We start from the raw sequence: 22,009 nt of genomic DNA, 5'->3' as shown, positions 1-22,009 counted from the left end.
GCCAGTGGTGCTTCTAGGACCTGTCTTAAAGTTATAGTGGAAACACCAGTCAACTTACCCTGCAGGACTACCCTAAGCCTGAACCAAAGGACTTTTGAGGCTATAACATGTAAGTTATTAGGACTTAGAGGAAAACTGCATCTAATTTTTAATAAAAATTCATTTTGTGTATCATTTAAAAGTGTTCTTCTTCATTCGGTTGTAGCCTTTGTTAAACTTGCATTTCATATAATTTATCTAGCCTCTATATCTTTCTTAAAAGCAGTCTCACATATATATTAACTGTGAGAAACTAAATGTCTTGGCTATGGCTTTTATTGCTGATAGAACACTATGGTGAAAAGCAACTTAGGGAGGAAAGGGCTTTTTCAGCTTTTAGCTTGTTGTCCATCTTCCACAGAAGTCAGGGCAGGAACCTGGGGTGAGGAACTGCTCCCAGAGGCCATGGAGGGGAGCTATTTATTGTCTTGCTCAGCCTGCTTTCTTATAACACCAGGACCTGCCTCTGGGTAACACCATAGAGGGCAGGGCCCTCCCACATCAATCATCAATCAAGAAAATGCACCACAGGCAGGTCAGTCTGGTGGGGACACTTTCTCAATTGAGGGTCTCTTTCCAAATGATTAAACTGGCTCAAGTTGACATAAAACTAGCTAGCACAGTCAGCCAGCAGGATTCGTTCTGTCTGTCTGAAGCAGACATGTCTGTGCTAGTCTCTGGATTAGGTCAGTGTTTCTCAGACTTGAGTGTGGGATGAAGCCAGTCTAGTGCGGTCGGTGTGGCCTGTTCAGAAGTTGACCTTAGCTGCCTGACTGTCTGCCTATGTTCTTCCCTTCCTGTCCATCCTTTTTTGTTGTTCCTCTTCCTTCTTTCTCTCCCTCCCTTCCCACTTTCTTCCCATTTAGTTTCATTTTTGTTAGATCTTTGAGACAGTGTCTTACTCAGTAGCTCAGACTAACCTAGAACTGCCTCTGTAGCCTAGGTTGGCCTCTACTCAGAGCCTCCTGCCTGAGCACTCCTTGTCTTGGCATTCAGCTCAAAGTTCATTGCTGGTCAGTTGGTGGACCACACTTTGAGTAGTATGAATTGAACATCTGTTTTATGGCCTCCTTTTCTGTTCTGAAGTTAGCACAAGGTGACTTGGTAACACCTTGTAAGGCAATCGTTACTGTGCTAAGCCAATAACATTTACACTGGGCGCCGCCAGGCTCATTGCAGTCTTGCTGACTTATTACTGCATACTTGTTTCTTCTCTGTCGCAAAATAGTACTTAGTGTTTTTTAAAAGTACCTCTTTAAAAACATTTTAAAGTGGACAGTTTTTAGTCCTTGTAATCTTTTTCAGCATAAACTTACTCCTATTTCCAGTAGTGTGTAATTTGTACTCATTTTGCAAGAAGGGCAATTTTTAATTCAGAGCAGTTAAAAGGACAGGTTACTAAACTCTCCGGTAGGAAACGCATGCAGTCAGTTCTGTACTTTACAGGAAAGTGCATTGAAATCTCTGACCCAAGGCTTATGAACGTGGTTTGGAGAATATTTTTCTAGATGATCTGAGGAAAACCACAGTTACACCTTGAGGAGTTAATTTTGGGAGACCTAGATATTTCCCAGTCTCCAGAATGTTTGCAGCTTTTGTTAGTATTCAAAATGGGCTTCAATAATGAAGAAGCAATGGTTTTGACTAACTACAAACAAACTGATATAGGATTAGAACATGGAACAGGGCCACTTTGGGTGGATAGTGTGTGTCCATGGTGAAGTTGGGAGCAGGTTGCATGAAAGAGAAGTTCAGAGGGACAGTGATAACATTTGCTCACATCATACATTGATGCTTTCCTCAGTATGTTCCTTAACATGACTTTAACATGTAGCAGGCAGCCCTTTCTATTTTGCTTTCATTTTCAGCATCATAGCCTTTCTCTATTTTTTCTACAAGACTTGGGCAACGGACCCAGGCTTCACTAAGGCTTCTGAGGAAGAGAGAAAAGTGGTGAGTCTTTTTTTTATGTCTTTTTCTGAAAGTCACAGCCATGTTGACCTTTGGTACAGCTGCATCTATAATGCCTGCCACTGAACAGATACAGTGTAAATGTGGGCTGATGAGAGATCCATCAAAATGGGATTCCTACACAGTTACACTTAAGTTTTAGAAATGCCTATTTTCTGTAAAAGTGACACCCTACCAAACTTTTCTAGAATTGATTTTTGTTCTTGGATCTCCCCCTTCAATACAATTTTAGATTAGTGCCTTTTGTCTAGAATGCCTAGCTCCATGAAGGAATGATGATGCTGGAGTTTAGTAGGTTCCTCCTTCCTAGTAGCTGAGAAGATAGCCCCTTTCTTCTTCAAGTATGAAGTTCCCAGAAACATGGCGTCTTTGCATTTATTCCTGGGGTTTAGAAGTAAGGGAGAACGTTGTCTTCTACTACCTAAGACCTGTCCGAAAGACCCAGGCCTCCTGCTTGTAGCCATAAGTTTAGGTGTTTATCCATGAATTTTGCTTTTTTAATGAGTAGGGTGTGTGTGTGTGTGTGTGTGTGTGTGTGTGTGTCTGTGTCTGTGTGTTTCTTTCTTTGTCCTAGCAGACTATAACTGGCCATTTGAGAGAAGGCAGTAAACGGTGTGGGAGTATAATTTTTATGCAGTCAGATTTCTTGGCTGCTGCCTGAAAGAACACCTTGAAAAGTCATGTTATTTCAGGAACAGAATGGTTGGGTGGGGAGTATTCCAGATTGCGGTGCTGGCTGCTTCTGAAGCTGGAAGTGGAGTGAACGCTGTGAGAAGTGCATGCCATGCATGACTGCCCAGCAAGCGCACCCTAAGGCCAGACTCGTGTCTTTCAGAATATCGTCACCCTCGCAGAGACTGGCTGTCTGGACTTCAGATCATTTTGCACATCATGTCTTGTGAGTCTCTTCTGTTAATACTTTGTGTTCCATAATTCTTAGTAGCGTTGCTTATGTAAGCGTTTGTCAGTTCTTCATAGCATGTGCAGACACTTCTGTTTTTCTCCCTAGCTCTCATTTTGTGTTACTGTCAGACCAGTTTTCCGCCATGAGCCTGTGAAAGAATATTTATAATCTCATGAAGCTCCCTGTGGTTAACTTTTTGTAAATTATCTGTAGTGCTTTTATTTGCTTTTCCTATCATGAAGTGTATGTTAGAATTCACTGTAAGTCAGAGGCACCTCATCGTCTCAAAATGCAAACGGGAACCTCCTATTTTGCAGGTGAATTGAGGCTTAAAAGAAGAGAGTAAATGGTTGGAAGAGCCTGAAAGGGAACTGAGGTTTCCATTTTCTTACTCCGGTGCTCATGCTGACTGTGTCACTGCTGAGTGCAGGTCTCTCCTCCTGGAGGTGCAGAAGTAAATATTAGTGAGGCCTCTCAGAGCTTCTGTGCGAGTGAGCTGTCTACTTAGGATTATTTATGCCAGTCTTCTGTGACATAAGATTAAAGGTTTGCTTATGCTCTGTTACCAAGGACTGTTTTTGCTTAGGCCTCTCTTGATTTCCCTCAGATAAGGAAGCCTTTAAGGTCGCTGCATTGCCACGTATGCAACTCCTGTGTGGCTCGGTTTGATCAGCACTGCTTCTGGACTGGACGCTGCATAGGTGAGAAAGAGACTTAATTTTTTACTTACCTCTTTGGTGAAGTTAAGTGTGTTTAGTTATCTGTGTGGCTCAAAAAGAAACGGAAGGCTTTCCAGGGCTTCCATTTTGAAGCTCCTCCTCAAGAATCTTTACAGTTAAGACTTTGGAAAATGATTAACAGGTTGCTGATGATAGTTACTGTCATTTGTATAGCATTTTAGAGTTTATAAAATACTTTCATATGTGGTGTCCAGTTTGGTCATCTGAGCATATCTGTGAGGTTGTTAATACTATTTCCATTTCAAGGCAAAAGGTGTAAACAGTTGAGATTATTTTGTAGTTATTCATTTTCCACTCCAAATGTCACACTCTTTTTTTTTTTTTTTTTTTTTTTGGTTTTGGTTTTTCGAGACAGGGTTTCTCTGTAGCTTTGGAGCCTGTCCTGGAACTAGCTCTTGTAGACCAGGCTGGTCTCAAACTCACAGAGATCCACCTGCCTCTGCCTCCCGAGTGCTGGGATTAAAGGCGTGCGCCACTGCCGCCCGGCCAAATGTCACACTCCTTAACCTGCCTTAACCTTCTTCACCTGCCTCCTTCAGTGCTCAGGTGGGAGACAGAGCAGAGATAACAGAAGGAGCTATGAGAAATTTCAGGAGGGATTTTCTTTTATCCCCCTAAGGAACTTGAGGCTTCAGGTCAGGTAGATTCCTGTGATAGGTTCTGATGTTCTCTTTGCTTCCTGTGAAAGGTAGCAGGATGATTCCTGGGGTCCCAAACTTACCAGGCCCCATTCTCTCATAAAGACTAGATGATTGGCATTATGCCAGCCAGATTGAATGGCAGCAAGAAAGCAGTCCTATGTTTACCAAACTGCATTTGATAGTGTTTCCACATGCAGAGTCCTGTTTGCTTACCACAGGCCTATGAAGTAAGAGAGGTCTTATCTCCTCTTGTTATTATAAATGAGACTGCAGGATCAGAAAATCCAATAGGCATTAGCTACAGTAATAACAGCTGATAATCATAAGCAGGGGTCGCTTGTTGCAATGGGTACATTCAGATGCTACTGAATATTGCTGCTTCAGAGGAAAAATGAGACTGATACAGTAACATACACGTTGTTAGCACCAAAATGCTCCCACCTCTACCATCAAGCAGCTAACACATTGTAGGAAGAGCTTTGGTTGCCTGGAATCCCTTACCCCTTCCTTCTACAGCCTTTTTTAGGCCATGTTCCCCCACTTTGCTGTGTAGTTCACCAAGGTAGGTTATGTACTTGCTGCTCTTCAGTTTTTTGTTTCTGTTCCCTTTCAAGTTAGTCTTTGATGCCCATAGGTTCTTACCTAAAGACATTCCGTGAGAAAGAGACCAGATGTGATTTCACCTGTTAAACTCCCACTAGTACTGTACGACAGTTCAAAGGTGGTTTTGCCTACTTAACTTTGCTCTATGCAGAATGTCTTCTTTTACGCTAGTGGGAATTTTTTTTTTCTTTCTTTATTTCTTTTTTGGTTTTTTGAGACAGGGTTTCTCTATAGCTTTGGAGCTTGTCCTGGAACTAGCTCTTGTAGACCAGGCTGACCTTCAACTCACAGAGATCTGCCTGCCTCTGCCTCCTGAGTGCTGGGATTAAAGGTGTGCACCACCACTGCCCAGCGGGAAATATTATTTAACACAAACACCTGACTGTCCTATCAGAACTGTCTGGTTTAGTAGTATTCAAAAGCAAAGCAAGCCTGTTTCTTCTGTTTGCTTTGAAGATATTTCACAGAAGAGTAGTCTGGGGAGTCATTAGGAAAGGAAAATATTAAGTATGTTTTCTTTCTTTCTGACTCAGGTTTTGGCAACCATCATCATTACATCTTCTTCTTGCTTTCTCTCTCCATGGTATGTGACTGGATCATTTATGGATCTTTCGTCTGTAAGTATAAATGTTCCTTACAAGCTCATACACCTGTACCCAGTTCTTTTCCTTACAAACCCTTGTCTGCCACACTCTGGCCAGTGTGTAAACCTTACCCCTACTGAAAGAATGAGTGGGGCCTTTAAAACTTTCACCCTGGAAAGCTGCAAGAGCTGTAGGAAGAGGTAGCTCTGCCGTACTTGGGAGAGTGCCTGGGTGAGTCTGAGTGCTCAGAAAGACACCGGTTATGTCGCGTGTAGACACGTCCTCCTGGAAGAGAGATCTGCCGCCCCAGTGCAGAGCAGCAGGCGGGGAGTAAATGAGACAGAAAGAAGAGGCTGGTGGTGAGAGGTTGAAGGACGTTTGAGAAGAATCACACTGAAATTGAGAACAGAGGGGAAACTGTCACCCAGGAGAAATTGGGAAGAAAATGCTGGCTCACTTGCTCTGTAGTCCTGGATGAGAATATAACTTCAGTAACATGTTTTAAGATGCCTAGGTGTGTCGTGCAGGGCTATTCTGAGGTGACTGTTAAGGACAGGGTTTAATCTGAAGCATACAGAATGTTTTGGTGAGCTCTAAAGAATTGTGTACCTACCCTCTTCACACCCTGAAAGAGCTCACCTAAGGGAAGAACCTGTAGTGCTAGTATTTCTTATCTATGTATTTATTTGAACTTTGGGTTTTAACTGTTTGTTGTTTATGTATTTTGAAGACTGGGAAAATTTAGACGTGGTCTTGACTGTTAATCTTTTCACACCTGGAGTCCTCCTCCGTATTGTTGCCGCTAACATCCTAGCTTGTTGCTGTGCGTCAACGGCACCAGAAACACAGTGTTTCCTTTTTCCTCCACATCCCAAGCCCTAGCACTCCTGTCCTCTCAGACTGTCTCTCTGCATCATCCTCTCTTCTATCCCCACTTCCTTGTGTAAGTTTAGAGGGTTTGGGCAGGGGGATTGTCTTACATTTATTTATTTGTGTTAGGAAGACATTTGCAGGAATCATTTCTCTCCTTCAGAGATCTTCAGGGATCAAACTCAGCTCAGCAGGCTGGCAGCAACAGCCCTAAGCAACTAAGACAGCTCTTTGTGTGTGTCTTCCCTCCTGCAAACAGCCAGGGTTAGGTTCTGTTGTGTTTGAGTTTTCTTGTTTGGAGGTTGTTAGTCTGTATGGGCTGGGTTTCCTCGTGCCCTGACACAGGCATAGTGCAGGCTTCAGCCACTGTCAGACCTTTTCCTCCTGACATGGTGGGTGTCTGTTCTCTAGAGAAGGCTTTATAAAATATAGCCATGACCGACTCAGACAGGCTGAGTTCTTGTCCAAATCCATAGCAGCCCTGAGTGTTTTAAACCGCCTTGTAACAGAAAGCCTTCAAGATCTTCGCAGAACTTCTCTGACAGCGGCCTTCTAAGGCTCAACAATGAAACCTGTTCTTGGAAACCTTCTAAGTTGGCCCATGGGCCAGCTTGTCTCTTGGACTTGATCCTAGCAGAAAGGAGCCAGACTTTGCACCACCCCGTCTCTCCTTCACTAAAAATAGCCACGTTATTTGGTGTTGAGGTCCAGCACAACACCATGTTGATAAGGACAGCGACAGTTTCCACCGCATTCAGTCTTTTCAAGTTGGTTTTATGACACATATTTATTCTTTCCCTCCATTGTTTTCTTTTTCTGACTTTGACCAGTTTTCCTGTGGTGTTTTGTTTTTGAGGAGTCACATTGTCTTAAATTCTGTAGACCAGCTGAGCATGCTTTGCCATTGATGAAGGTATTGTCTCATTTGTCATTTTGTCCAGACAGCAAACACAAGCTTGTGCTCCATTTCTCTTAACAAGAGAGGGATCTCTGTGAGTTCGAGACCAGCCTGGTCTACAAGAGCTAGTTCCAGGACAGGCTCCAAAGCCACAGAGAAACCCTGTCTCGGAAAAAAAAAAAAAAAAAAAAAAAAAAAACAAGAGAGGAATGCCCCTTCCTTGCCACCCACTCCTTTGTTTGTCATTTGTTTGTTATCCCTAGAATTATGTCACACACCCTCTTCCTATGTCCACTGCCAGCCGCTTCTGCTGCAGCACAGCCTCAGTCCACTTCTCTTAGAGAGTAGAAAGAGGTGGATCAGAAAGTCAGCATCCTACAGGGTGTTGGGAGAAAGCATTACATCATATCAGGAAGGGCCGTGTAACTGTCAGAGCTACCTAAAGATGAGAACGGCTGCCCTGGAACAATAAGAATTCGCTGTCAGGAAAGGGGGTGGATTTAGATGGAGGGGAGGTGGGGAAGAATTAGGAGGAATAAAGAGAGGGGAAACCATAATCAAGATATATTTTGTGAGAGGACTAAAATCTGTTTTCAGTTGGGGTGGCGGGGGTGGGGGAGTTCCCTATCATTAACCATAGACTACCTAGGAAGGCTGCATTAGCATGGATTAAATTGTTACCTTGCATAAGATAATATAGATGACCACTTGCAGCCATATCTTTGATAAATCTAAAGTCAGTGTGAGCGCTTCACTGTAGGTCATGCTGTTATATTTTAAAAAAAGAAAAAAAATCCCAGGAGGAAGCAGTAGAAATTCATGAAGAAGCTAGATAGTCTCCCCATTTAACAGCTGTTTCTTCTACCTGCTGTGGAAATTATATTCCTCCTTTTTCCTTTTTCCATCCAGCACACAGGATGCCTTTTCCTTTGCTATCCAAATGAGAAGTTCTAAAATGTGGCATTTGCTTTGACGTGTTGCCTTGATTGTTACTCGGCTCTTAGGTGCTTTAGGCATATGTTCATGAAAGATGGTTAGGAATCAAAATGGGGGAAATTAGATGTTCAAGACTAAAATGAACAGCCTCGAGCTCATTTTCTTCCTGTCTCAGGAGATGCTCATGCTACTTTGGGTGAATGTCTGAAACTGCTTACAGATTGACAGAGGGCTTTGCGAAACACCAAAGTGCAAATCTACAGAATTCTTGCTTCAAAAGCTCCTTATACGGTGCCGCCATCGTGCCTGTGAGCCTCATGACCTTGGCGATTTGTTTCCTTGTTTCTGCTACTTCCTACCTGTTTTCTCCTTGCTGCTGCTCTCAGTTTATGGGTTAGGGGTTAGAATCATGGCTACAGTGAAAGCCTCTTTTAGATACCCTGGAGGAGAAAGTGGGCAGTGACCGTTTAAATCTTGCTCAGTATTCTTGTGCTGGACTGGTATATCTGTGAGGCCCTTCACCCTGGCCTTTCTTGAGAGCATTATGAATCATTCTGAAGGCAGAGGTATAACAGACCTGGCTCCCTATCACAGGTTGTGTCCTGGAGGTATCTGAATGCTTGTATTATGCATGGTGCCCTATATGAGCAATCCTGCTCATCTGAACCTTTAGTAAGTATGTATATTCAGTCCTGTACTCAATCTATAACTTCCCTTTAAGTGAAGTTAACGTTCTTAAATTATCATTATCCTCAGTTTTCAACCCCCCCCCCAAAAAAAAATCCTCTGGCCAGTGTATTTTATATGCTGAGTATGCTGTTTTTAGTGAAGGTTTTTCTGGGCCCTTTTTATTTTCACTCCCTTCCCTGTCGGCTGCTGGTGTGGTGCCATCAAAGCCTTACTACAGCTCGGGCCCCATTCTCATCTCCAGTCATGAGCTGGCTTTTAGAGAATGAACTCCTGAAGTTTAATCTGCTTTTGTTTTTTGTTTGATTTGCTTTACTTTTGATGCTTGGAGCTTGGACCAAGGACCATATACACATTAAGGATACTCTCCACCCTGAGCTACTCTTCCCATTCCTAAAGTTAAATTCTAATCTATTCTGTTGTCTGTCATTTCTCCCTATTTTAGAGGATAGCTAGATTTTTTTGTCATTGTTAATAATGCTTTTTTCTCCTTGTGGATTTACAGACTGGTCAAATCATTGTGCCACAACATTCAAGGAAGATGGACTATGGACCTACCTCAGTCAGATAGTGGCCTGTTCTCCCTGGGTTTTGTATATCTTCATGCTGGCAGCTTTCCATTTCTCATGGTCAACATTTTTATTAATAAATCAACTTTTTCAGGTATTCTCATTATGGCTCTGAGTAAAATTTCCAGGGACTCATGGTTGGGTAGAAAGACTTGACTTTAAAATTAGAAGACTAGCATCCAGCTCCTCCGGGGCTCCCTCTGTGGGTCTGGCATCCAGCTCCTCCGGGGCTCCCTCTGTGGGTCTAGCATCCAGCTCCTCCGGGGCACCCTCTGTGGGCCTAGCATCCAGCTCCTCCAGGGCACCCTCTGTGGGCCTAGCATCCAGCTCCTCCGGGGCACCCTCTGTGGGCCTAGCATCCAGCTCCTCCGGGGCACCCTCTGTGGGTCTAGCATCCAGCTCCTCCGGGGCACCCTCTGTGGGTCTAGCATGTCATCGCTCACTCTTTAGTTTTAGTTTCCTTATCTGTGAGCTGAGGACAATGAAGTCCATCTGTTCTCACGGGCAGCTTAAAGGTTAGAATAATAGATTGCTTGCTGAAACTGTACCCACTCGGGAATGGCCTAATCTGGCCTTTTAATTTATGGTACAGAGAAGTGCAGTGGGTTGCTCAAAGTCACTCAGTGAGTGGCAGAATCAAAAATGGAGACTTTATTCTTAAAACAGTCCCATTCAATGTTCTTTTTATGTCACATTCAAGCTGTGTAATATGTGAAAACATGATATAAACTGTAAAGTATTGCACAAATGCAAAGCAATTAATTCCTTTGGTTCTTCCAGTTCTTAGGTAGATGCAAGAGGGGGGAAGACGAAAGTCGGGCCACTGACCAGTGGACTGGGTGACCGCCTGTTGAGGAAGTTCACATGTCAGGGCAGTAGCAGCTACAGCCTTCTGCAGAGCTTCCTCCCTGTGCTGTGCCCTGTTGCTGCAGCCTGTCTACGTGAAGTAGGCAACAGTGATCAGTATAAGGCAGTATTATAAGACTAGGGTTAAAGTATTACTCCACAAAAGCAGAGCAGATCCCACTTTTGTGAGGAAAATCATGATAGAAGTAAGAGGACAGGTGAAGGGAGTCAGGAAATGCTAAGGAAGGGGCTAACACTGATGAAACTGAGCATCCGTCCCTTCCTGACATCAGCCACTCAGCAGTGAGTGTCAGTATTACCAGTGGATGCTCACCTGTTAATATTCATATTCAGTTTATAAGCACACTTTCCAAAGTGTTTACACATCTAGTTCATCATAAACGCCTGAGGTAGGGGGCATACCAGAGTAGTAGCTCAATTCATTAGGTGGGGAAACGAGCTCTAACAAAAGTGGAGGGCCTTGCTTCTGACCAGAAGGCTAATGATAAAGTGATATATGAGGTTCAGATATCCTTAGTAGCTAAGGTGGGCTTGGAGTCATAAAAGCTCTAATGCAAGCTCCCAAGAGTTTAAAACACGAGAATTAGAAATTAAAGGCCAGCAAGACCTGGCTCCAAAATAAGCAGATAGTAGCATTAATATTTATTAATATTTATAGAAAGATTCATATATTTGTCTGTACTAAAGAAGAAAAATAAAGATTCAAGATAATTTTCACAAACAAGAATCTCACAATTGTTTATTTAAGGAACAAAACAATCCAGTTCTTTGAAAACTTTGATTTCCTAAATCCCGTGATATAAGATGGCTTTAACTGCATTAAATCAAACTGAGCATGCAGGCTGATGGTTGGGAACAGAAGCCAGTCTCAGCTCTGCCTCTCTCTCTGCTCTGTGCCTTGGACCACTTACTTTACCTCTCTGAACCTCAGCATATGTCTTAGATGTGTTAGCTCAGATCCTCAGCATAGGCTAATGAGGATGCTCTGATCACACCATTCACAGACTGGGAATTGACACAAGGTGTTTTAAGGTTTAGATGAGGTAATCATGTGAACTGTTGTGGTCTCTAACGATTTAAGAATCTCTTAATCATCTTAGTCCTTACTCTTCAAATTTATGAATTGCTTATTCTTCCCTTTAGTGTATAAAGTTTTTTCTTTGCAACTTTTAAAGAAAAGTTCAGAAGAACTCAGAAACTGATAATTGTGCTGATATTACCTTATACCCTGTTTCATTTCTTCACAGATATGTGTTCTTGTATTGAAATCTAAATATGGCCACGACATGGCTGTAGTGAAAAATTATTTCAGAATTCTGAGTCAATATATAGTGCTTTCTTAAATATTTATAAGATTCAGATAGTAAGTCTAGCTATTGTATTTACAAGGGGAAATGCAGTTTAAGGTTTTAAAGTCTGGGGCCTGTAGTCTTGGTAAAGTACTAAATGTTTACCACTCTTCTATAATGCGCTGCTAAGATGCAGTAATTTCTGATGTGCCTCCATCTTTTTCAGATTGCATTTCTGGGCCTAACCTCCCATGAGAGAATCAACCTGATAAAGCAGAGCAGGCACATGAAACAGGCATTGTCCCTCAGGAAGACACCATATAAGTAAGTGAATTCTGGTCTGGTCACCAGTCCTTGGAAGATTCCCAGCCACTGATTTCTTGACCTAGTTCCATTCTCTAACTTACTATCTGCTAGAGCCGAGCCTGTCTTTCTTGGAAGCCTCAGTGTTAGGTTTTAAGTGATAAGGTCATATGCCCAGTGGGGTCAGGAATTTAGTCTGCTGGACTCAGCACAAATATTATAAGTTACTTTGAAGTTTTGCCAGAATGGGGACTCTCCAGTTGAACCAAGTGATCACAAGGTTGTGTGTTGCTGGCATGGAGTCAGCATGAGATAGTTAAACATGTGACTGACAGGCCAGCCACAAGGTGCTGCAGAAACTGTTGGCTGGTGTGCCTTTCCAGAACCTGAGCATGGCTTTCCAGCCCCAGCCATTCTTTTAGTTCTGTGTAATGTGCCCTCTTGTGTTGGGGAGAAGCTAGATTTTTAGACTGGGATGTGCCTCCTAGAGCACTGGCTCTGTGAAACCTGCCCTCAGTTTTAAAGTTAGAGCGCTTTCAGGGCTCTGGTCTCCTGGTGTGAAAGGCAAGGCTTTGAAGCCTACAGCAGTGTCTCGGAGGCAGGGAGTGTGGCAGGGGTGACCCAGAGCCCTTAAGGGATTTGTGCACTCAGTGCTTATCTCAGTGGCAGTCTGTTTCAAAGCCTGCTCCTGGTGTTAGGCTGTTAGACAAGGGAACCAGGGACTGACGTTACAGTGTGTATTTATGGAGGAGAGAAGAGGTAGCCACAGAGAGGACTGGAGAGCACTTTAAAGCTGGTGATGATCACTTCAGGCTGCAGTCCATATCTTGGTAGTTTTGCTAGAGTAATGAATATTTACTCCATTGAAGTCTAGAATCAGGACAGAGGTGATAGTGTTGACTGAGGTTTCTGACCTGCCTGGTCCCCGCAGTTGTTAAGTCCCCCCAAAAAATCACACAGAGGTTTACATTAGTTATAAACTGATTAACCCATTAGCTCAGGCTTCTTATTAACTCATAACTTATATTAGACTATTATTCTTGCCTGTTAGCCACATGGCTCGGTACCTTTTTCTGTGAGGCAGTCACATCTTGCTTCTTCTGTGGCTGGGTCAGGACTGCAGAAAGCAGAATCCTCTTCCCAGAATTCTCCTGTTCTTGTTGCCCCGCCTCTACTTCCTACCTGGTTGTCCTGCCTATACCTCCTGCCTGGCTACTGGCCATTCAGCATTTATTTAAAACATACCTGACAGAATACAGACCATTGTCCCACACCAGTGATAGTGCATGCCTTAATCCCAAAACTCAGGAGGCAGAGGCAGATGAATCTCTGAGTTTGAGTCTAGTCTTGTCTACCTAGTTTCAAGTGAGCCAGGGTCTTGCTATGTAAGACCCTACCTCAAAAAAGTGGAGGGGAGGGGGCTCTTAAAGTACAGGAGCCTTGGGCTAGAGAGATGGCTCAGAGGTTAAGAGCTATTGCCTGTTCTTCCAAAGGTCCTGAGTTCAATTCCCAGCAACCACATGGTGGCTTACAACCATCTGTAATGGGGTCTGGTGCCCTCTTCTGGCCTGCAGGCATACACACAGAGTATTGTATACATAATAAATAAATAAATATTTTTTAAAAAAAAGTACAGGAGTCTTGTGACAGAGGTAGGAGAGATGTCAGGCAGGATCAGATGTCAGAAGGGAGGAAGAGCAATCTGAGACCAGGAGAAGTCTCCAAAGAGCAGCACAGGTGAGAGCTGAGGCTCATTTGATAAAAACATAAAACTGGGAGCTAAAGACCTTAGAGCCACTTTGAGGCTAGCTTCTAAATCCTTGCCCAAATCACTATCTTTTTACTTTGCTCTCTCACTAGTTTTACTCAGTGACATATCTGGAACTCGACCCTGTATTTCCCAATGTCTCCCCCACTGTCACTTATTCAGTTCTGTAGTCAGAAGTCGTTTGGATCACCAGTTCCCAAATAATGACACAGAGACTTTTTATTAATTATGAATGTTTGGCCTTAGTTTAGGTTTGTTCACAAGTAGCTCTTATAACTTAAATTAACCTACTTCTACTAATCTATATTCTGCCATGTGGCTCGTTACTTCTCCACATGTATGTCAGACTCCCTCTCTGTCTGCCTGGCAAAAATCCTCATGCCTCAGCTTCTTCCTTAGTTCTTCTCTCTCCCCTGGAAGTCCCACCTATTCTCTCCTGCCTAGCTATTGGCCATTCAGATTTTTAGTAAACCAATCAGAAGTTGCCTTAGGTAGAGTCACATCTTCACAATGTACAAAAAGATTATCCCACAACACAGTTGTACACTTGCAACCTTCTTCTGGAAAGTTGCTCTCTGGTTATATTAATTCTTTACTGACAGCAACATGGTCAAGGCTGTGCCTACACAGTTTGGTATGTGTAGATTGGCTTTAGCTTAAAAAGGCATAGGTGTATGCATTAAAATTAAGTATTCCTTGTGCTGAACTGAGAACTGTTTCAGGAATTTGATGGAGAAAGGGTTATGCTGAAGATAGTTACAGTCATGGAGGCTCTAGAAAGATTGTGGATATTGACTGGACCTTGAGAATCTGCAGGAGATAAGGGTGAGAGAATATGTGCCCCAGGCCTACAGTTCACAGTGATGGGAAACAGCCAGCCCAGCAGTGGAAGGTTCCTGAGGAAGTACATCCTGAGGTCTTTGGGTAGTCTTGAATATAAAAATGGAGAGGTTAGATGTGATCGCTGGGCAGAGGGGTGTCTTGAAAGGGTTGAACTTGGGAGGCAAGAGTCTGTCAATGTATCAGGGGTTCTGCAGGACAAGACAGTCTCCAATGTGTCAGGTAAATTGGAAGGAACTGGGACAGGGATATCATTGGGAGAGCTACTTAGATAGCTTAGGGAAAGCCGACCTTCCTGGTTACAGCTCTGTCCTATGTGAACTTTTAGATAAAGTGCAGTGAAAATAGGGTGTAAACTTGGTAAGGGCAGTGACTGGTAGTGGAGAGGGAGGGGACCTAAAGGAAGTGATGAAAAAAGTATACTCAAGTTGCTGACCTGATGCCAGGGTCTCACAATAGCAATTCAGGTCCACAAATGGAGCTAGGTTTCAGCTTTAGGGTTCCATACAGGGAGCTGCCGCTTACTTCTCAATTTTCCAGAAGGTCCTCAGAGAGTGTGTATTGCAGATGCTCAGGGATCACCGACAGTCTAGGTGAATGCTTGTCGGGAGCAACACAAGGAAGCATAGTAAGCCGTCTTCTCTTCTTTTCTTGGCAGCCTTGGATTCACCCAGAACCTGGCAGATTTCTTTCAGTGTGGCTGCTTTGGCTTAGTGAAGCCCTGCATGATAGATTGGACATCCCAGTACACCATGGTTTTCCACCCAGCCAAAGAGAAAGTTCTTCGCTCAGTATGAAGAAGAGCACCTCAGAACACACCTTGACTTGTTTTTGTTTCTGTTGGTGCTGTGAGATCTGAAAGTGAAGTGAGATGCTGAGCTCACCATAGTTCAAAACTCTGGCACACAGTCCTCAGGAGTGCGCACCCTCTGTCAGACCTCGGAAGATGGCTGTTACTGAGCAGTCTGGCAGACATACTTCAAGATCTTCCATATTTTCCCCAAGAATATGAGTTACTTTTTAAAAAACAGAGTAGTCACTGATGATGGATAAAATAGAGTATTTTCAGATACTGTATTGGCTTTCTAAAAATCGTACTCTTTAAACTTTTAATTTTTAAGAAGTTATTTGTCCTTATTGTGTCTATAAATATGTAAAGAGTATTTAAACAGATGTACCTGTTTTACTTTCGCACTTAATAAAAATATTTTTTTATACTTGAGACTTATTTCTGAAGCTCAATTTCTGTAGAATCTTGAGAAAACAAGTTAACAGACATAGGGAAACTAATTTATGATTTTAGGAATGAGTTGAAATTGCTGTTGATGCCAGTAAGCAATGTTTTACTTAATTTTCCTCTTAGAATTTGAATACATGAAATCTTAAATATATCAATTTTTACCCAGTGCCATTAAAATATTGGTCGCCTGGTGATTGTACTTACTGATCTCCCTTGTTCTAGAGGAAACGCTGATTCTGCCTAAGTATCGTTTGCACAGCTCTACCAGTTAATCTCTCACTGAATCCTTCCGTGGGGTCTCGTCACGGCCTGTCAGCCCCCAAATGATGCTGCTTCATTGTACCAGTGTCGCTCTAGACCACTGGTCAGTCTTCACAGATCCTTGCTCCTTCCTCCAGGAAGGACCTAACCGCAAAAGAAGAATCTTCTCCAGGGTCATATGGGTGTTTAGTTGCCCTGTAGAGTGTCAGTCGCCTAGACTATCGCCTAGTACAGTGTTCATGCAATAATATTTTTGAATTAATGTGTTGAATGAAATAAAGAATTTTTAAGTAAGTTATGATGTATGTGACCAGGATCACAGATGGTGGACAGGACTTTCCCAAGCTCTATCCTCTCCCTTCCTCGCTAGCCCGTCTCAGTATTCTTTTGCTGTGAAGAGATACTGTGACCATAGCAGCTGTTACAGAGGAAAGCATTTAATCAGGGATGACTTACAGTTCAGAGATTTAGTCCATTATTGTCACGGTTGGAAGCATGGTGGCACTCAGGCAGACATGGTGCTGGAGAGTACTAGATCTAGATCCATATGCAGCAGGAAGAGAGAGTGAACCACTGGGCCTGGCTTGAGCTTCTGAGACCTCAAAACCCACCCCCAATGACATACTCCAACAAGGCCACACTTAATAGTGTCATTCCCTATTGCCTGTGGGAGCCATGCCATTTTCACTCAAAGCACACCTACCAAGTAAGTTTACTCAGATTGTCCACAGAACATTTAGATCAGAATGAAGGAAACTAGGTTAAGAGTCCTGGACTCAAATTCAGACTCCCTACCTGAGACCTTCGGAACAACCATATGTAGAATGAATTCTTAAATATTATTTAATATTAAAGCCCAGAGTCAGATATTAGGGGTGAAAGCTGAAAGATCAGAGAAGAAGCAGTCAGCCACTAGTCCTTACCTCTATGAAATCCTCAGACTGAATGGGGTATCCTTTCTCTACAAGTCCTCAGACTGAATGCTTTGATCACCTGTCTCCTCACAACTTATCCTTATGTTATTCTCTCTGCCCAGCCTTATCCCTTCCTGTCTCCACCTCCCTAGTGCTGGAATTAAAAGTGTGAGCCGCCACCTCTTGTCTCTTGTTTCTTTTTGAGATTAGATCAGTCTAATGTAGCCCAGGGTGGCCGTGAGATTATCTGTCTCTGCCTTCAGAGTGGAGTGCTGGAATTAAAGGTGTATGCCACCACTGCCTGGCCTCTGACTAACTAGTGGCTTACCTCTATGTTCTGATCTTCAGGCAAGCTTTATTTGTTAGATCACAAACAAAATATCACCACAACCATATTCCAGGTCTTTATAGATAGAAAGTGCATTTCATGTATTTAGGTTATTCCACATTGATATATTGACCTGTTATAATCATGGAGCTTTGTAAGACAGAGGAAAAGGCACTATAAACGAAACTAGTATAAGGTAGCGAACATTAAAAGCAGTTCAGAGTAATGCAAATAAGACATAAGAATTGAGAGGCTAAGAGAGACTCGGTGGATACTATCAAGGGATTGTTTATAAATGGTGATGTGGGATTCCCCTCTGTATGCTATGAATACACATTGGTTAATAAAGAACTCTTGGGCCTGTGCAGAGAATGGAGGTAGGTGGGGAAAACTAAACTGAATGCTGGGAAAAAGGAAGAGTTAGAAGCCATGAAGCCCTGCCCGAGACAGATGCTGGAACTTTACCCAGTAAGCCACAGCCGCATGGCAATACACAGATTTATGGAGATGGGTTAAATTAATATTAAGAGTTAGTCAATAAGAAGCTAGAGCTAATGGGCCAAGCAGTATTTTAAATAATACAGTCTCTGTGTGGTTATTTCGAACAAGCAGCCTTCCTCCAACAAATTGGCACCCAACATGGCCAACTAAAATCCACTTAAAACCTGAAAGGGCTTGAAAAGGAATTCTAGACACAAAAAATACAGAATTTAACACAGATTTTTGCTGTTTGCTGGTGGTGTGCCACAGCTCCTTTAAGAAAGTTTTTCCTGTAGTAGGTGGAAAAGGCCACACCATTTTGAAATGGCGGCTTTCTGGGCCATGCTGCCAGTGTGACCTCTGGTTCTTTCAGGAGGCCAAGCATTTAAATGGGGTTTATAACAGCATGTTACAAACTGCTTAATGGCTCATCATAGACCTGCTGCATACATGGAACGGGGGCAATGTGCATGGCTTGCAGAGGCAGTAAACAGACTTCCATCATGTTAGACTATGCAGAGCAAGCAGACAGAGCCATATAAACCCTAGTAATGCCACAGCTTAAGTTTTTAAGACATGCTTAGCATTTTAAGAACTGTTCCGGGATAGTAAAGAACTACAAATACACAATAAGGATAGACTCTAAATGGATCACAGTGTTGTATAAATGTATGTAGGCTTGGGAGAGAGAAGAAAAATAGTATAGAGAGTTATAAAAAGAAATTGTTAAACACAGTCTTTAAAGAGACAGTACAGACAAGCATAGATTAAAGGAGTAAAGATAATAAAAATAAGCCACATAAAGATAGAATATTCACAGAGAGTCTGGATTATGTATATTGTGTTTTCTTTGAATTTTTTGACTGTGAAGGAGCTAAGTAACCAACATACATACTTTAAAGTTGTTGTCTTCAAAATTTGGGTCTAAGGATATGTTTCTTTGGAAAAGAGGTTCTTCTTTTGTTTCCACAGAGGATGAGAACCTGTGGATTGCTTCCAGACTAATATGGTTTGATGGACCAAGACCCCCTGAAAGGTCACTGTGAACTCAAAAAATTACTTCGCCCAATAAACAGCAGGAAGCAGTTTGGAGAGAAATACAGCCATATTCCCAAATATTGTTTGTAAATGTTTCTTTACATTTTAAAGGAGGATATACTATAGAGATTTGCATTGGTATGGATCTTGGTCTATTGATACAAATTTAAGGTCAATTTTGTTTTATATGTATATTTCTGCTCTTGATTAAGGTATTGTGTTTGTGCAGCTCATTTTAAAATGTAATGCATAATTAAGGAATATAGGTTAATAGATAATCATCTATAATAGTCAAATTTGTAGTCATGTTAGTTAGATTTTCTAGATGTATAGAGTTATATTTTAGTTAGATAGGTAGTCTTCAAATCTTTCAGAGACCTTCAGAATATTGCATTTAAAATGTTTTAAGAAGTTAGGACTTTTCATGACATGAGACACATCTGCTTCTGGCAGCACCAATCTACTTCAAGAGGAAGATGGGCATTGAAGAGGCTACTTATGGAGTTGTTAGCCATTTGAGCAAGAAACTGTTCTTGCCTGGGCTGCTTGATGAACTGGATATGCAGGACCCACAGAGAAATGACTGCTGAACTTGCCTAAAGATGAGACTATCCTTTGGGGTTCCTGCTTCATGGAAGAGTCTGCCAGACATTCTGCAGGACACAGAAGAAAGTGACTGACAAACTGCCAATATAGGCAGAACTATCTTTGAAATATCTTGCTTCATGGAAAAGTCTGCTGGATACTATAGGCTTGTAGGCTGAAGATGGATGCCCCAACAGTACAGATGTCTCTGTCGATTCTAGATTTTTGAAAGTTGCTTACAATGCACTTCATGCTGTGAATACCGTTGGTTAATAAAGAACTGTCTTGAGCCTGCTCAGGGAGTAGAGGTAGGTGGGGGAAACTAAACTGAATGCTGGGAAAAAGAAGGAGGAGTTAGAAGCCATGTAGCCCTGCCAGAGGCAGATGCTGGAACTTTACCCAGTAAGTCACGTGAATATACACAGATTTATGGAGATGGGTTAAATTAAAATGTAAGAGTTAACCAATAAGAAGCTAAAACTAATGGGACAAGCAGTGTTTTAAATAATACAGTCTCTGTGTAGTTATTTCCATTCTGGGCAGCCAGGACGAACAATCAGCCTTCCTCCACCAGAATGGTAGCATTTACAAAGGACAGGGTGGGCCCCAAAGCAACAGGAAGAAGGATAACTTGGTTGTAGTAAATTTGGTACTTCAAGGGAAGTCAAGGGAACTAATGTGATAGTAACTATCTCCTCACTGGCTTTAAGTATCCTCAGTACTAGTGTCTAAACACAGCATAAGACTCATTTCTTCTGTTGCAGTCCAGATGTCAGCAGGTGTCCTTCCATTCAGAGACACACCATTACTGAATGTTTTCACATCTAAGGCACTTTCTGTGTCTAGAGGTGTGGAGAGAACATAAATACTCGCCCAAGAAACTTTGGCCAACAGGGCTTCATTGGCCAAACCCCATCATCTGTCCCAGAGAGCTACAAAAGCATCTAGAAAATGGAGTGCATTCAAGTGCCTGAGAGTGTCCACCATGAGGTTCTCTGATGTTCTTAACTTTCTTCATTGCGTGTTTTCTCAATTCTGGCACATTCTGTTCTGTCTGGCTTCTGTTCTCTTCCACTGCACTCAACAGATATTTATAAAGTGCTTTGATTTGTTGTGCCTTTGTTGTTAAATGAAAGGGCATCCCATTCTAACAAGGATGCAAGGAAAATCAAAATTCGAGGCAAGGAGGTCATACACCAGCTCTGGGGGTGCAAAGGTGGGCTCATCTGCTCAGGTACTTGAAAAAGTACTTTGAAAGCATTTGACGTGGGCCTGAAGGAGTCAGGTTAAGGAATAAAGAAGGAAGGGCTCTCCATTTTCTGGGAATTCAAAGCAGAAAGAAGAGCATCAGCAAATTCATAGTAGGCAGAGAATATAGGACATGTTAGGACAGATTTAAATCTGAGTGTAGCCTGAACTTGTGTGGAGGATAAATTATGATGGTCTTTATCTGATAGACTTTTACTGGTGGAATTGCCTCCCCAGAATTTATGTTAAGTTCTCAAATCTCATTCCTTAGAATATGACTATATTTGGAGATAAAACTTTAGAGAAAATTAAGGTTGGAGCAGATTATATGGATAGGCCTTGATTAGCTCTGGTGTTCTTATTGAAAGCCAGCTTTAGGACATAGACACAGTGAGCAGACCATGTAAAGAAAGATAATGAGATTTACAAGAAGCCAATCACATTGACCCTTGATCATGGACTTTCAGCCTCCAAGAATGGGAGAGACTTTCTATTGGTTGAGCCACCCAGTCTGTGGTGCTTTATGACAGCAGCCCTAGTAGAGCAATATGTAGGCCAAATGGGAACAGAGAGGTGTCTTCTAGAAGTCAGAAGCAAAGAGGTATAAGGAGTGGGGCAAGATGAAGGATAGATAAAAACTACTGGGTGACAGTTTAAGCTTGTTTCCTGGGTGCTTCCTTGGTGGGGCTGGTATCTGAAATGCAGCAGAGGAGGAGGCTGCATTGTTCTGCAGTCATGGCATACATGTGTCTTTGACTTCTAGGCAAGCCTGGCGTCTATTACAATGCAAAATAGTGTATTGCTCTTAAAATCCACCTAGGACCTTGTCCAAGGTAACATGTAGGCAGTGCTAAATGACTGCTTGTTTTAAAAATAGCCTTTCTTGGGGGCTTGTTTTCATAGCTTTTATCAAGAGATTTATATTTGTATTCCAAGTAGTTGAGGAATTGCAGAGAGTTTGGGAAAACAAAAACAGTGTGGTTGCTTAAAGAAGATACATATACTCAAGCCACCGAAGAGGCAGAGAAAGACATGTCTAATTGGCTGTGTTTCATTGGTGAGGCTAGAAATTTGATGGAAGGGGATGTCAAGAAAATTACTAAACCCCAAAGAACCACAGAGTAAGAGAAAATCCTCCTGTCATTTGTAACACGGAGCCACATCTCAAGTCTTGTTGTCTTTTCCCAGGTCCCATAGTTTTGCAAAGCCCATGCTAGAACAAAGGATCAACCTTTCATTCATTCTATTAGTTCTGATTTTCCTCTTAGCATCTGCTTTCACGTTCTCTGTTTCCTCGGACCGCCTGTTTTCTTCTCTACTCTCGGTGATGAGGGAGATGCTCCCATAGAGACACTGGGACACTGTCTTCCTTTACCTCTTTTCCCAGTCTCTTTTCATGGCTGATA

The 22,009-nt window shown here is 42.4% G+C and overlaps 1 protein-coding gene across 2 annotated transcripts in view; it reads left to right on the top strand.

Annotated features, from left to right (window-relative positions):
- The window catches only part of Zdhhc13 (zinc finger DHHC-type palmitoyltransferase 13), a 42,796-nt gene extending 27,065 nt beyond the window's left edge, over positions 1-15,731 (top strand). For both annotated transcript variants that reach the window (XM_038314031.1, XM_038314032.1), the window contains 7 exons: positions 1,868-1,992; positions 2,846-2,908; positions 3,522-3,615; positions 5,432-5,515; positions 9,379-9,536; positions 11,825-11,922; positions 15,168-15,731. In XM_038314031.1, coding sequence (XP_038169959.1) covers positions 1,868-1,992; positions 2,846-2,908; positions 3,522-3,615; positions 5,432-5,515; positions 9,379-9,536; positions 11,825-11,922; positions 15,168-15,306 — 761 coding nt within the window. In that variant the 3' untranslated portion in view covers positions 15,307-15,731. The remainder of the gene's footprint in view (positions 1-1,867; positions 1,993-2,845; positions 2,909-3,521; positions 3,616-5,431; positions 5,516-9,378; positions 9,537-11,824; positions 11,923-15,167) is intronic.
- The last annotated feature ends 6,278 nt before the right edge of the window (positions 15,732-22,009 follow it).

Source organism: Arvicola amphibius, chromosome 12 (genome assembly GCF_903992535.2).
Source record: "Arvicola amphibius chromosome 12, mArvAmp1.2, whole genome shotgun sequence".
Classification (NCBI taxonomy): Eukaryota; Metazoa; Chordata; class Mammalia; order Rodentia; family Cricetidae; genus Arvicola; species Arvicola amphibius.
This window is presented reverse-complemented; position numbering and strand designations above follow the sequence as displayed.